This window comes from Neodiprion lecontei, chromosome 2, assembly GCF_021901455.1.
Source record: "Neodiprion lecontei isolate iyNeoLeco1 chromosome 2, iyNeoLeco1.1, whole genome shotgun sequence".
Lineage (NCBI taxonomy): Eukaryota > Metazoa > Arthropoda > Insecta > Hymenoptera > Diprionidae > Neodiprion > Neodiprion lecontei.
The window spans coordinates 25,662,596-25,678,556 of NC_060261.1; the positions used below are offsets into that span (position 1 = coordinate 25,662,596).

General features: G+C 34.7%; 2 protein-coding genes across 2 annotated transcripts; both read left to right on the top strand.

The window, feature by feature from the left end:
- Positions 1-1,000: 1,000 nt before the first annotated feature.
- On the top strand, positions 1,001-15,919 carry LOC107221018 (ubiquinone biosynthesis protein COQ9, mitochondrial). Its single transcript, XM_015659856.2, has 5 exons — positions 1,001-1,293; positions 9,203-9,397; positions 12,492-12,835; positions 13,692-13,907; positions 15,444-15,919. The coding sequence occupies exons 1-5, from the start codon at positions 1,233-1,235 to the stop codon at positions 15,477-15,479; spliced, it is 852 nt and encodes a 283-aa protein (XP_015515342.1). The 5' UTR covers positions 1,001-1,232; the 3' UTR covers positions 15,480-15,919.
- On the top strand, positions 1,300-4,418 carry LOC124293097 (glomulin). Its single transcript, XM_046732496.1, has one exon. It carries the CDS (start codon positions 1,685-1,687, stop codon positions 3,509-3,511), a length of 1,827 nt encoding a protein of 608 aa, XP_046588452.1. The 5' UTR covers positions 1,300-1,684; the 3' UTR covers positions 3,512-4,418.
- Positions 15,920-15,961: the final 42 nt, after the last annotated feature.

A 15,961-nucleotide genomic window follows, 5' to 3' on the forward strand; every position in this document is an offset into this window, starting at 1 on the left:
GTGACAACTTTCCTCGCAAGATGGTGGAAATTCAGCTGTTCAATTGGATGTACGAGCTTACACTACCGGCTGTGCGTCTAGCTATGCTTAAACGATTAAATCTAGGATCCAACTTATAGAATTATCGGGGAGTCTTGCAACGTCACACCCACAAAGTCGGGTTCACATAGGCGCGATGGCACGGAGCTCGTTCGAGCGATCGATAATCAAAATGCCTAAAATACAGTATTCACTATATTTTATACATTTTAATTGGTTGTAGAGACCACTCAGCGCCTGTGTAAACCCACCCCAAGGATCACAATCAGAGGGGTAGAAGTATAGAGAAGTACGTGAGTCAGCCCATGGAGACTAGAGGTAAGGAGGCCGAACGCAATGCTAGCCAAATGGTCGGTGAAAGTGATGAACGATCCGCGGATTGTAACCGCCTGGTGGCGCTACCACTGCGGGCTCCGTCAGCGCGGTGATTCATAAGCAGGCGCTGGTGGGCGCTGGTATCGCTTGCGGATACATCCCGAACCACAAGATCTTTCATCGCTTTCACGAACCACGCTTCGACGATTCCGCCATATGCGTTCGGTCTCCTTACCTCTGGTCTCCATTAGTCAGCCGATAAGCCAGCACGCAATAGAAAGAGAAAGGGCGACTAGTGAGTCTGGTTGTCTTTGTCTGATCACGCATGCGCAGCAGGCGGGTCTCGGCCGCACTCGATACGAAAATATGTATCAAGAAATAATGTAATCAGTAGTAAGACTATGAATAGTAGTATTAATATAATTTAAATAAACTAATGAATCTCAAATTTTTCAAGGATATTTAAAGGTGAAGATATAAAAAAACATTCAATATTTAACTTTATACACTTTTTGACCATGGTCCTATTTTTTGGGGAGGCAACACGAAGCAGGTTATGTTTGTGTCAACAACCTTCGGCACGCCAGCGCATGCCTGATTAGACAAAGACAACCAGACTCACTAGTTGCTCTCTTTCTTTCTAACCCGTGCTGGTTTTCACTTACGTGCGCTCCTATGGCTCACGTACTCCATACTTATATCTCTAAGGGTAGAAGCGGTATAGAATAATGGTAAACAATAAGAAATACTAGTTTTCCGGTTGGATGTTACAGTAGGTTGCGTAATCGTGAAATATATGATTAAAACCAAAATACGAGTCACGAAATTAGCAAGTTTTACAAAACGAGACTATCTGGAGTGTGCAGTGAGGTGAAAACATGGCACCGTATTCTTCGTTAGTCAATATCTCTGGTCTCCGAAGGATTGTTTGCGTACAAAGTAAGCTTTATTGCAAACTCTAAGTATCTATCATAAATTGAAGCGTTGTTGTGAAAAACGTTGATATTTCCTTGTTTTGACGTCTGGCACTCGTCAAGTTCGCCAAAATTATTACGTCAACGCACGGATTAACAGTATCAGAACGCGACATAGATTTTTGAACTTTGTATTCAGCACTTGCTTCAATCTTTTATTCGACACACGTGATCATATTCGCAAATATCATTGAATGACATTAACGATCGAGTGTAGGACTTGGTGAGCAAAATTCGATTGTTGGTTAATTTTTTCATCAAGTTATACATTGTTATCGACGTACTGCGAAGGTTTTCAACGATTAATAACTGTCACAGTGACCTAAGTGGGCCGGAAAGTGCCATAACCTATAAAAATGTCCAGTGATACGGTAGCCAATCTACAAAATCTCAGAGATCGAAGTAATCGATTGATCGACAACTTCGCAAAGTCGTTGAGTGATGAAAATACAGAGGACGTCTTGAATTTGATCAAAGATGAGGAATTTTTCTTGTGTTTGGAAGATGTTTCGTCGAATTTGATACCAATCATTTCAGGCTATCTAACTGAAAACAATTTGAAAAACAAGCCGCAGTTATTTGAATGCTGCGAAAAGCTGTTGAACGTAATAGCGACACATTACAGGGCAGAGGAAGCGCTTTTGGACTTTATTGAACAAGCCGAATGTCCTGAAAATGACACTAAATTTTGTGCCATTCTGAAACCGCTGGGAACAATATTACAAAAGATGACAGGATATAGAGACAGATCTTTAAAATGGTGTCTCAACGTGATAAAATTGCACATCTCCGAACTGCCACTTCCCGAAAATTACAATTTTGAAGGAGATGAAGTTATTCTTGTTGAAACAGACCTAGCTGTGTTCAGAATTGTCAACGTTTATCAAGAAATTTTAACATTCCTCACGCCATTCATCGCCGAGGTATCTCTAAAGACAAGCGAAAACCGAAACGAAAATCAGAGGCAGCTACTATTGAGCTTGTTAATTAGCTTGCTTGGCAAGCCGTTTAGCCATTTGGAGGTTGAAGACAACAAAAGCAAGCGAAGAACACTCGCCAAAGAAATACTCAAAAGAATCTCAGATTTGACTGGCAACTTGTTTTACTACTTCAAATACATTGAGCAGAGAATGCTCAAAGGACCAGTTCAGAGCTCAGAAACACTCTTGGATGAATCAAAAAACTACTACTTATATGAAGATAGAGATTTATTCGCTGCGGAAGAAATGATTTCTGATCTGGCTTATGCCAATTACTATTATCTCATTATTGGTCTCGATTTGGAACTCGGATCGGTGCCTTGTATCTACGATCCTCAATATATTCTTCATAATTCCTTGTACTTGTCTTCCTGTATGCTAAGAAATTCAGAGTATGTATTAATTTGGAAGGGGCTTCAGCTGGCTGAAGCAGCACTCGTTAAAGTCGAGGAGTTTACCGTAGATAAAGACGTCTTGGAATTGAAGATTTACGAATCATTTGTTCAAGATCTGAGCCAAGTAATGATCTACTGCGATGCACGGGAAAAACGTGAGCGCGCTCTGAAGGTCTTCAATCTTTACCTAAATATATTTACTATGGAGGCAAAGTATTTGTTGATATTACACTTGTATGATTTGTTTAGTCATTCAGGGTTGCTCAGCTATCTTACGACTGTTGTAAAAGACTGTGTAGTAAAATGTCTGGATTCGGATCCAGTTGATCCAAGTTTTATGGGTAAACGGATTTTTGCTCTCTTGATGAAGGCCTGTAAAATGCCGTTCGCAACTTCGGTAGATTTGGTCGAAATTTCAGATGAGATAATCGCTGGTTTAAATTTAATCAGATTCCTGGTTATCCGCGATAAGACAAATGTAACTGGTATTTGGGATTACACGGCAAAACTAAAGACTGATTTTCTCAAACCCCTCCGAGGCGCGTTGGACATAACGAGATCTCATTATGAACTTAAAATTAAAGATCTTGCCGATCAGAGCAAGCTAGATAAATCACAGGGGAAAAATTGTGGCAGCAAATTAGACGATGAAGTTAACGTCACAGTAGGAGGTGAAACTTTGCCGACTGTACCTTCAAAGGAGAAAATTCAATTTTGTCGGCATGCAATAAATGCATTTGATGTTGTGGAAAGCATTTTGATAAGGGTCAATGAATGCATTGACAATCGAAAAATTGAATCACAATAAAAACAGAAAAACAGTTTTTTTTTCATCTTTCAATTATAGGTTCGTCACATTAATCTATTGCATTTTTTTGTTAAGGATGGATCAATCTGAATCAAAAGTAGAGAAAACAGAAAAAACCTTTTAGAAAATTTTCAGAAATGTTACTTGCGCCAATGATGGTGGACACTCATGAAACAACTTCCTTATGGTATAATAGAAATAAATTTAGGTAACTTCGAATAATACCGGCTGAGGTATCAACAGAAAAGGTTTTCTTTAAATTGTTTGAAATAATTAAATTTAAGTGTTTTTAAATCGGTTTGGATTGTAATATTCTTGGGCTCATTTCGATACCCGACAATGTTCCCTAAAGTGGTCTGAAAAAAATTCAAAAATCTTACATTACAGTATACTCATAACGGGAAATTATAATTGTTGGTAAAAATCTATCATGCAGTACTTGAAAAAATATATTTTTATTCACTCTAGGGATAATATTTTTTTTTTAAATTCCGGTAATCTCTAGAGATGTTTGTGGCCAACAAAATAAGCCTAAAAATATTAGAAGCAGATAATAAACACTAATTTTGAACGGCATTCAATGATATAATTTAAAACCTTCAACTGTTATTGTCCTATTCTTAGCTTGTGTTGATCTACTCGAAATCATTTGTATTGCATATTAGGGACGGTGTTTCATACATGTTTACCATTTTTATCGTAAATGATATTAATAGAAATTTCTTTTTTTCATTCCCCAACTTATCATTCATAACATGAGACAGTATGCACCACTGTTTTGTTTTTAATGATAGCTATCCAGGATCACTAATGAAGTACCACCAATTTATTAATTTCGTATAAATGTAAGATAAGTAATGTAAACTTGATGTTAATAAATCACAATTGAGCCATTGCTTTACATAAACTTTTGAATATTCGTATTCCTTTCCTGGTGTCGGAAATTTCTGGGGTAGCAAGGCGCAATTATACAAAGTGGTCGGTTTCAATTTACCCAGGCAAATATGACAAAAAGGGAAAAAATTGCAATTAAAAAAAAAAAACTCGTATGAAACTAATAGGATTTTAAAGGGAATGAATAATACTGGTACATGTTGTCTTGTGAACTGTGTGATTAACGAAATTTCACGATTAACGACCGATTTTAGATCGGAAATATATTTTTGGTAGAAGCAGCTAATAATGAAATCAAAGACAAATTCAACTACGCGGAATAAGCTAGAAAACGACATCGTCTTTCTTTGGAAAGTTTATTTTTAAATTTTGTTTTAGAAGTTGTTTTCCTTCCACCGTAGCTTCCGTATATATTTATTATTATATACCATTGCTCACGATTTCACTTGCAGGTATAGAATTAGAGTTTAATTTACTTATGAGATTAGCTCTAGGACCGTACACATGAGTACCCATAACCTATGATAATTTAAGAGAAATGTTTAAAATAATTTTTTTTTACTTTTTTCAATCGAATTATTCACGAGGGAAATTCATATTAGGTTTTTCTCGCATATACTATTCCATTCGTCTGTCTTTCAGCGTTCGAAGGAAAAAAAAAAAACTTTCTGGGACAATCAGTCCGTTGGTAGTGTTGATTTGAAGTGCTGGGGTGCCCGTAACCCCTTTGTAAGTAATTTGTTTCGTATGGATAATGGGGGTCCTAGGGTTAGAATAGAAATTCGCGAGTTTTTAACATTAGAAACAAATAACTGTATTAGTAGTTCACCCGACATAGTTACACTTACAAGTTTAATCTCATGAGTCACATCGGACCTAAGCAAATCTTATATGCGAAAGTCAAAGTTGCGGTCATGTAAAATTCGATCCATATATAATATAATTAAACCATCAATTGGTGAAAGATGTATTCGTAAAATAAAATACTGTAACTTTTCGGAAATGTGACTGCGAAAATCTAGACATGTCTGTAAAAGAATATTTTTTATGAAACTAGTATTATGAAAACTTTTCAGAAATTTTTAAAAAATATTGATGTCTCCGTACGTCTGCCGAAATGGATTTTTTCCAGCAAAGGCATAAAAAGTATTTTCGGCATGACTCGCCTCTGACCGACGGCCTGTGTGTGCTGAAAACTACGGTCTTACCAAACAACTTCGCAAAAAACACTCATGATAAGATATGCGCCGTGTAAAATAATATTTTCGGGCAAATGATTTCCATAAAATTCAGAAGCTTGTCAGGGTTGCCACTCCACTTACAAAAGCTGAAATAATAGAAGAAATATGTTTTTCCTGAAAAAATCATGGAATAGTCCGAGAACTTCTGTCGAATTTTTGAGAAAATTGGGATTCAAAACTAAGATTTTCATATAGTTCCAAATATTGCAGTTTTAGATAGGTATGTATGCTCAACAGACCTCCTCGGCCACGCATTAGCGATGGTCACTAAGCTACAAATAAGCGATGCAACGTTGAATCGAGTTCAGAAAAATAATCGAACTTCACTCCATTAAATCGGTAAGAATTAATCGAATAATCGAATATTTCGTATTGTTTTGAAACGGTGCATTTGAAACCAAAAGTCGTAAATTTCAGTACGCAGTCTTAATGGCGGAAAAATGTTTTGATAATTTATAGTTTCATTAAAAATATTTTTCCATTTCGGGTAAAAATACTCATTTATCTGTCACTAATTATATCAAATAGGTACATAGTAAGTAAAACAATAATAATAATTGATACTTTAACCACATGAATTGATATTGTATTGCGTCGTTCATGGGAGCCCTAGTAGCGTTTCTGAGGTAAGTCTGCCTATAATACAGGCTGCAACTGCAAACACGACGTGTCTATTTCCACATTTGACTGCGAGTCTGACATCAGAATCTGCTTTGTTCAACATCTTGCATAAGTATGTTGTCAGATGGCAAAAAGTCGCTGTCAGGTAAGATTCTGTATTAACTCTCTAGAAAGATTTCCCATAGAGTCTTCTCAAATTCTAGAAACTAGAGACAGCGCTACTAGGGAGTAAAAAACAAAAACCGTTTGTGAGCGGAAATAATCAAGTCGGTCGTTTAATCGAGTTTCAAAAACAATCGATTATACTCGATTAATGGGGAAAAAATAATCGATTTATTCGAAAATCGGCATCACAGACCGGAATACGTAGCGTACGCGTGCGAAAGAGGCACAAGTGCGAAATGTATAACTGTGGTTTCTTGTAAATACATTTAGGGGCCATTCATTAATTACGTAAGGGTCCCGAGGGGGGAGGGAGGTTAAAAAAATCTCTACATGCCCTTATCTTGGGGGGGGGGGGGGGGGGGGTAAAACTTATTCTTACGTAATATTTTATACGTCGGAATTTATCATTAGAAATCTTCCATTCCGATGCCGAATGGCCTTTTTTCATTTTATAATATACAATTGGATTTACACCTTATTTTAAAAATTTGTATTGCTCATTAAGATTTTAAATTCTTAAATGTGTTCATTTTGATCCATTTTCAATGTTGAAAAATCTTTGATTTACGTCAAACTGTGAGTTTTCGTGTAACTGATCCTTTTTTAACAATACTTAATTATCCAGAAAAATTAGATAGAATGTTACGTAAGACGGGGAGAGAGAGTTCGAGAAATCTTATGTGCCTTTACATGGGGGTAGGGGGGGTCAAAAATTGCTAATATTGTCTTTACATAATTAATGAATGGCCCCTTATGACATTCATGACTTGTTCAAATTGTTAAAAATGCAAACTCCGACTTACAATTAGCCTCACTGACTTCCACTCGCCTTACAATGATGGGTAAGGGTAAGTACAAGTTAGCGAGGCTAAGTCTGAGTTTAGTACCATGAAAATCCGAATGTCAATTTTTAAACAAACCATACATACCAAACAATTTTATAGAATATCATCAAAATTTTTCTTGTTGTTTTTGTTTGTCCGCCATGTTGAATCAGCCATTTCGAATTTTAGAATTCCGGGTTCAGATTTGTAATTAATGACTCCACAAACCATGTAACATGAAGTTTATCAAAATCAAAATAATTTCAAATTTACGTCTGCCATATTGGATCCGCCATCTTGAATTTTTTAATTTCGAGTTCAGGTTCGTAATCAGCAACCCCAAAAGCATGCATGACATGCATGAAAAATTTCAAGTGAATCGCATGTGAGGAAAAATGTATGCATAAAAGGGTTAAGGGACCTCAACTCAATATAGTGGATAATAATATGGGGACCATTCTGTTAGGCCTGTAATACATCTTTCGCCGACCAGGAAATCATGACATCTAAGGTTTTTTTTCATAACTTTTTTGACGATCCACAACTGCATTACAAAATTTTTAAATGTCATAATTCAATTACTTACAAGTATAAGCAAGTAAATTGACATTAATATCTCGACTTTTTTCTTGCTTATTCATCATCATAAATATTGCTACTACAACGATGAAGCGAGAAACGTATAAAATGCTTTTTAATTAAAAAAAATAAAATAAAATAGTCACAAACAATACAATTTTTCAATACATTTTTTTGGCTTTATTTGAATGGATCTCTCTCACTCTCCTAGAACGGTCACGTGACTTGCACATCACCTTATCAATACGCGCAATAAATCTAACGATATGTTCCGCACATAGAAAGAAAAAAAGTTTCATTTTCTTTAAATCAATCTGTCCATACAAGAGATTCAAAATTGAAAAAAATGTAAATGAGTATCAATATCACACGTCTGCAACAAATATTGTTGTTTCAGCTGCATGGGGCGATTTTGGTAAATATTCTGTTTTGAGTATGCTGAATCCAAAAATGAGTTCCATTTCCCTCCATCATGTACAGCATTCTTGCAAAATACAAGGTGTTTGCATAAAAATAGCATAACAATAATGAAAAAACCACCATTTTATTACAGTGAACTAAACAATATTTCTTATAAAATTAAACAAACAATTTCTTTGGGAAATGTATTTAATATGACGCGTTCATTTTTTGCGTCTATGAAACCTTTTCTTCTTCGCTTTGATACACCTCCTAACACGCTTCTACTTTCCATTTTCTGTTTCCTTGCTTGTATTTATTCTTGAGTCTCACTCTGATACATATTAAATGGGAGTAAGAAATCACTTTTGCACAGGATTTTTAAACTCAAGAATAGGATACCAGATTTCGAAATCAACGGGATTTCCACTCTAAATGAAACTACAACCAAGAGTTCAAGTAAAAACCTGACGTGATGAAACTTTTTGAGTATTTATCCGGGTTTCAGAAAGTGAAAATCTAAGGAATAATATAGAAAAAAAGTGTGTGTGTCAGCTCCGACGTACGACTGTAGTTTACTCCTTACGAACGATAATTATGATATATATCAAATAGAAAAAGAGGGTAAATAAACGCGGCTTCCAAAATGATAAGAGAAACAAACATATACCTGTAATTATTCGGATTATTTATATTACTTCAATAAAAGCGTAGTACATAAAAATACACGTATCAATGTATAGAAGTACAAGAAAACTTTAAAATCAAAACATTAAAAGTTGATGGTTTGATTGCTGTTTGTGTACGTTGTATCGATACAATAAATCAATCAGATCATCAAATTTTTTCAACTCCTTAGACACTCTGTAACAATATAGACATATAGATCATGAAAGACTTATAAAAAATTGTGGCCATAGAAATTCTCAAACTGAAAATTAAGATTTTTCATTCTTATATCGCATTAGGTTTCAGGGGCATCTGGACTTCATATGCAGCGCGAGCTGATCAAAAACATAACTTGGCTGTGCAAGAACCGCGATCCGAATCATCTTCCAACGAAACCGATGCAGAATATGAAAACAGCATCAGATCAAAAATTCTGAATGCTGCGATTGACTTTGTACCTGATCTTGGTTGGAGCAAGCAGGCGATCAGTGCTGGTAAATTCAAATGATTTAGTATTTTTTTTTTTATAGGAAACTTTTTTATCAGGGTGGGTTAACTTTACTCACGAGGAGTGATTACAATGAAATTGTCGTTCAAATTCAGCCGCAATAAACAAGAAAACAATGTATCTAAAGTTTCTGTCAATCTAATTTAATCGAAAACCCAAGTTTTCACTCATTCCGAGTTTTGACGATAAACGAATGAAAATTAGTGAAGTACTTGACCTTAAATTACCTGTTTCGTACTTATGGATTTCTTACCAAGTTTCATTTACTTTTCAAGATTACATTATTAAAGTTTTCGATCACGTTTCATCTATCAAAACTTCAGGTACATACAACTGGCGTCACACAAATAAAGATTTACAAGATTTCTTGGATCAATAAAAGAATAATCAGTCTGCTTGTAATCGCTTGCACTGTAATAGAATGATAGCGACAGTCATTTTTCGTGATATTTTCTTGGTACGTTTTTTTAAATGCGTACACCCGGCTCGACATCTGCCCGGTAAAGGAAAACGAATTTAAAACGGACTGAAAGAATTTATTTTACAATTTTCTCATACAATACGGCTTTGTCTAGTAATCGGGCAGCTACTCACCTAAAACATCATTTCATTGAATATATGGACCGATCCACGAACTTTCCGCCAGTTTTTCACGGTGAAATCTTGGATTTGACTGAAATTTGGATATGTTGTAATCTAAATTGGGTAATGAAAATCCTCCAATATTCAGTACTCCCACCCTTGCCACTTCCGAACAACATGTCAATGAGTTTTATCACTTTTTCGAATTGGACCTTTGTCTTCGAATTTTTAGCAGTTCCTGCCGTCAGAATTCAGATATAACTCAATTTGTTTTTACGTAAGAAAGACTGATCTTTCTAAATATGAAATCCATTTTCAGGTAAATCCTCACAAAACTATCTTTTTTGACTTTTTGAGTTATGTATATGGGGATATCCATTATTTTCATTATTGATTTTGCTGAACATTTTTTCCACAATTGTCCCAACTCTCAAACAGTACCCTGAATTCTGTCAGATTTTTTATTCAACAGATTAATTCTTTATAAATATTAAGAGTGATTTGAAAAGGACTTTTTTAGAAATTCTAAAAAACGGTATTTTCTTTTCCAAACATCTCAAGACCTGACCCATGGTGGGCCAATTTTTCTATAATTTTTTTTTAGCACTTGTAATTTTTTGGATCAAATAAAACATTGTTTAAACGATCTGACAATTCCCAAAAAATTTTGAAAACTTCTATTTTTCACTTAGAACATTTTTAGACCAATTTCATTATGAAGTTGATAAAACACGTGGAATGTGCCAAGAAAATAGACGAAAATCACTTCTCAATGGAATTGATCTAGAAATGTTCTAACAAGGAACCCTAGATACGTCGATTCCTCCGATTTTGATCTAGTTCATATATGGTGTAGTGCATCGAAAACTAAGAGACTTGGATACTATTTTATCTTTTATGAACGATTTAGGGCCAATCGCTGTATTGTTTCCATTGGTAAATGAAATATTTCAGCCTTGGTTTCATTGAAACACATCAAGCACCTCTATTCAAAATTAAGAAACCTGAGAAATTGGTTGCCCATGTTTGGAGGTCGTTTTCATCACTCTAAACCCGTTTATTAGCAGATAAAAAAAATATACGTGTCTCTTAGTTTTCGATGCACAATATATAAGAACTAGATCAAAATCGGAGGGTTTGTCCTACCTAGGGTACCTTGTAAGTGAAAACTAGAAGTTTATATGACTTTTCGGAAATTTTTAAACCATTCTAACAATGTTTTTAAATGACCTATAAAAAATTGAAAGTGCTGACATATAATGGAAAAAAATCGGCCCATCATAGGGCACAGTCTTCTGAGACTTTTAAGAATTTTAAACAAGACCCTTTTCAAAATCACTTCAAACATTTATAAATACTTAAGTAATTGAAAAAAAATCTCAATAAATTCAGGGTACTATATTAGAGTTGGGATAGTTGCAGAATTTTTTTTAAACAAAATTAGAAATGGTGCGGTTCAGATATTGGTCGGATTTGCATGGAATTTCCCATATGCAAAAGCCCAACAAATGAATTGTTTTTATTTCTTTGTTTCAAAAAGTAGACGTTTTAAAGTGTATCCTGAAATTTTCAATTGGATGAAAATAGGATCGCAATTAAAATGATATAATTAAATCTGTATAAATATCCTACAGTGATATAGAATATATGTAAAAAAAAAGTCCAGATTGTTGAAATATTTATACCAATTCTGTCGCGAAGAGGCAACCATAGTGGCCGCAACTTTTTTAGTGGAACGTGGCATTGACTGGTGGTCAACGTGAAAACTTCCTTTGTCAAAAGCGTACATATGTGAAAATTGAAATTCATCGAATTTGAAACGTTCGATTCTGTTTCAATTTCTTGTTTGGGTAGTGAATATTACTTATGAAATCTCATGAAACAATTTGGAATCTCTGGAATACCCAAAAATTTCAAGATATCTGTTGAATTGCAGTGGAATCTTATGAAACTCCTGGAATCCCATGAAAGCTTTCAAAATCTTGTATAATTTTGTGAAATCATATTTTTATTTTTGTTTGTTGCGATATTCAAAATCTAGCTCGAGCTAGCTTCATGCTTGTTATGAGTCACATATAATCTTATGGCTTATTGAAATAAAGACAATGAATTAAATTCTAAAATTGTGACAATAAGAAATTAGAAAAGTTCAAACATTGAAAAAATTTATCTTTGTAATCCTGTAATGTGAAATTTTTATTCAATCCCGGTATCATACAAACTTATCTCGTAACGTTAAGATAACGAAACATTGAAATAAAATTATTATTTTGCTGCTTCGGAAGAATTTTGAACCAGTTGAATTTTCGGAATATGAATATGATAATGTTGTACTAAAATTGACTGAATTTCAGACAATCCTAAAGTTGCGAAATACCGGAATTTTATAAAAATGCAATGCTACAGTAACGTTACAACATTTAACTTCATAAGTATGCAGCTTCAAAGTGCTCGTCAGAAGATGACCAGCTAATGTTGTTTACTTGTCATTTTGAAAGGTGCCGAATCTGTTGGTTACCCTGGAGTGATACATGGCATGTTTCCTAATGGCGGAGCAGATTTAGTTCAGCATTTTTATTCAAAGTGCAACAAAGATCTGGCCCACCATCTCAAGTCCGAAGCATTAGCCATCAAAGATGATTCCTCAAAGATGCGAAAGCCCTCGGAAGTCTATGTCAAAGACGCTCTAGAGACAAGGCTCCGGATGCTGATTCCATACAAAAAGACTTGGCCTCAAGCCATGGGGCTAATGGCGCTTCCACCCAATGTTCCAACAGCGTTGGCAAATCTGCTGACGTTGGTTGACGACATTTGCTACTATACTGGGGACAGGTCTGTTGACGTGAGTATCCAAAGTCAAATTTCGTTGGCAATAGGCTGACTCTGCTCTACTGTTTCTATTTTCATTCATGTATATCTAATAACACTATGAACCTTCGAAATTAAGAATAGAATTATATTTATGGTGTATTTGGGAAAAATGAAACTAGCAAAGGATCTTTAAGGGGTTTTGAACATCGCGTCCGTTTTACTGACCATGCAGAATTTTTTCGTCTCTCAACGACGATCAATATTTAGGAAGAAAACCATGTATCTGTGAAACCTTGGATCAATTTCCGGTTGCTACGTAAATAATCCTTTATAGAAATAATTCTCTACAGTGCTTTCATATGGTAAAAATAAACGTGTAACTTTTTAATTAATAGTGGATTTATTGGGCGTGAGGCACACAAACCCGAGAGATGATAAAATTATTTCCCAGATCTTCCCTGCAAAGTACCTTCCATACTGCACTGACATTGGTTGGTTAACTAAGAGTGACATTGAATTGACTGTTAAAAGAATGAAATTTGTCTCAATGAATTTGTAAAAAATAGTATGCTCACAAAATAAGCCATCATGGGGTGAAATCAAATGAACCTACTAGATTTTTAGCAACTTTAATCCGATTTGAAGTAAAATATAGACGTTAGAGCTCTGAATCATAATTTTAGTACTTTATTTTTTTTTGCACTCTTAGAAACATCACTGCAGCTCATGAATATATTAGTTCAATAAATACTGAATATGCGATAATACAGTAATCAAATGAACAAAATGTATTGATTTTCAACTCACTAACAGCAGTGTGCTGTATGCTGTTTCAATTAGTACTTAATAAAATAACTAAATCCAAATCAATGATAATTTGTTTACAGTTTAATTGGTATGCTCGACGAATAGTTGTAGCTGGAATTTACAAAGCCACAGAACTGTACATGCTCCAAGATAACAGCACTGACCACTATCAAACTTGGAAGTTCCTGGAAAGACGAATCGAAGATGCAGCGCAACTTCACAGAGCTTTGTCAGCAGCGCCTGGCCCGCCAGATTTGCACCAAGCAGCAGAAGCTGTTAGTGCAGCATTCGTTACGGTAAGCTAGCATCAGAAACTTAGTGTCAAGGATTTTTGGATTGTTAAAAACCTGAAAATTGGTGGAAAAGAAAAAAATCGTCATGTTATCGACCGTTGTAGTGTCATGCTAGTTAGAAACTACGGAATGGGAGGACTTGTGTTCAAATCTCCAGCGTGCCGAGGTGGACCTGAGCGGCAGCCTGCCAAAATTGTAAAACAGGTCACATTGTTCAAGCCCAAATCGACAAGCTGAGATTTGTACTCATTCAGGGTGGCCACTAAATCTCCATCACGAAAGTCTGACTTTTCCAGGTGTTCCAGGCCAAAATTTTATAGGTTTCCTTGACCAATTTGGATAAATTGGTTATAGCAAATTGATAAAAATATACGTATTGTCCATATATATTTTTTTTTTTCGATGAAAATACAAACTGTCGCTTAGGTCACACTGTTCCATGTAGTCGATGCGCATAATCGTTTGCATCTTGCATGCATGATATTAATCGATGAATATTCAAAGCTTGAGGAGAACTTTCCGGCGATGAAAAAAAAATTGTATTTGATCTAATTTATTTAAGCGTTTTAAAAAATTGTGGGACGTACTTGTATGAAAAACAAAATATAGTAAACGATTCCCTGACTTTCCACAAAATCCCCCGAAATTTCCAGGTTTTTCCAGGATTCCTTGAGTAATGGCCACCCTATCGTTGTTATTCTAACTAGACCTGACCAAAGTTTTTTGGAGTTTTCCTTAAACCGTGTGCGAATACCCTATCGTTACTAACCCATCCCCGCCCACTCCGCGCACTTGGCTATCCACTTATACGGACATATTAAAAAGAGTACGGCAGGACTGGTTGTGATTAGTATATTATTATCGGATCAGAAAATTTATTTTCATCGAAAAAACCCTGTAACAAACGTTAATAGAGTTGCTTCACAAGGCATCACGATTTTATTTCATAATGTCAACTTCACTAACCCTTCTTTCATTCACGATCAGCTTTTATTCAGCTTTTATTTACTCATGGTTTTATTGTAATGTATTATCACTAAATCTTGATTGAATTCATGAAAATATCAGACTAACTGTAACTACACATTAAGCCTGCTACAAAACATCATGACTAGTAAGCTGAATGGAAAAAATCTATGTTCATTAAATGAGAATGTTGCTTCTATGTTCACAGCAAATACTTCTGAAATATATCTATGTCAGCTTTCTAACGATTTTAAAATATTAGAAAGGATATTTGTCGAAGATTTGTTCCATATTTAATGAAGATATTTTTTTAAAATTACATAAACATCTTGTATAAATTTTTTCTAAAATCCTTCTAAAAAAATATGCAATATTATACACAGATTCATATGAATTTCTGAACCATGATCACTCAAACATTTTTAAGGCATGTAATTATTCGACGCTCATTTCAACAATTCAACAATTAATACTTACCTCAAGGTTTTTATTTCTTTATTTCATATAGCGCTCATTTTTATGGTGCAATAATGTGATTATCTACATAATGGTAGCATTTTCTGTATTCCTCAGGCACGGAATATACTGGGGCTGAATTGGAACAGGTAAGCCCTATTTGCACGTTTAGCAAGTTTTAGCAAATAGGAAGCGTGTAATATATACTTGGCTAATTAACAACAACAATCAAAATAATTCTGATAAATAATTAGTGAAGATGGTGCAAATTTTGTGTATGTTCGTCATTCCGAATTATCATTTCATTATTTATCTTCCAGAGACCTTATTTTGGTATATTAAATGCATACTCAGTAACAAATTATACTTCATACGAGTTATTCAAAACTCAATAGAGTCAAGTTAATCATAATGAAAATCTGTGATCACGAGATGAGTAATTGGACATGTCACTTTGATATTTTACCACCAGTACTCAGTAGTCATGATTTGTAAAAGTATTATGTATAACAATGCTAAACGAAGTAAGAAAAATCCAACTTGTTACAGAAAAATAAGTCTGTAATATTCACAATAAATAATTTGAGCATAAACTTTTTAGATAACCTTTATTTTACACACAACTATTATATACT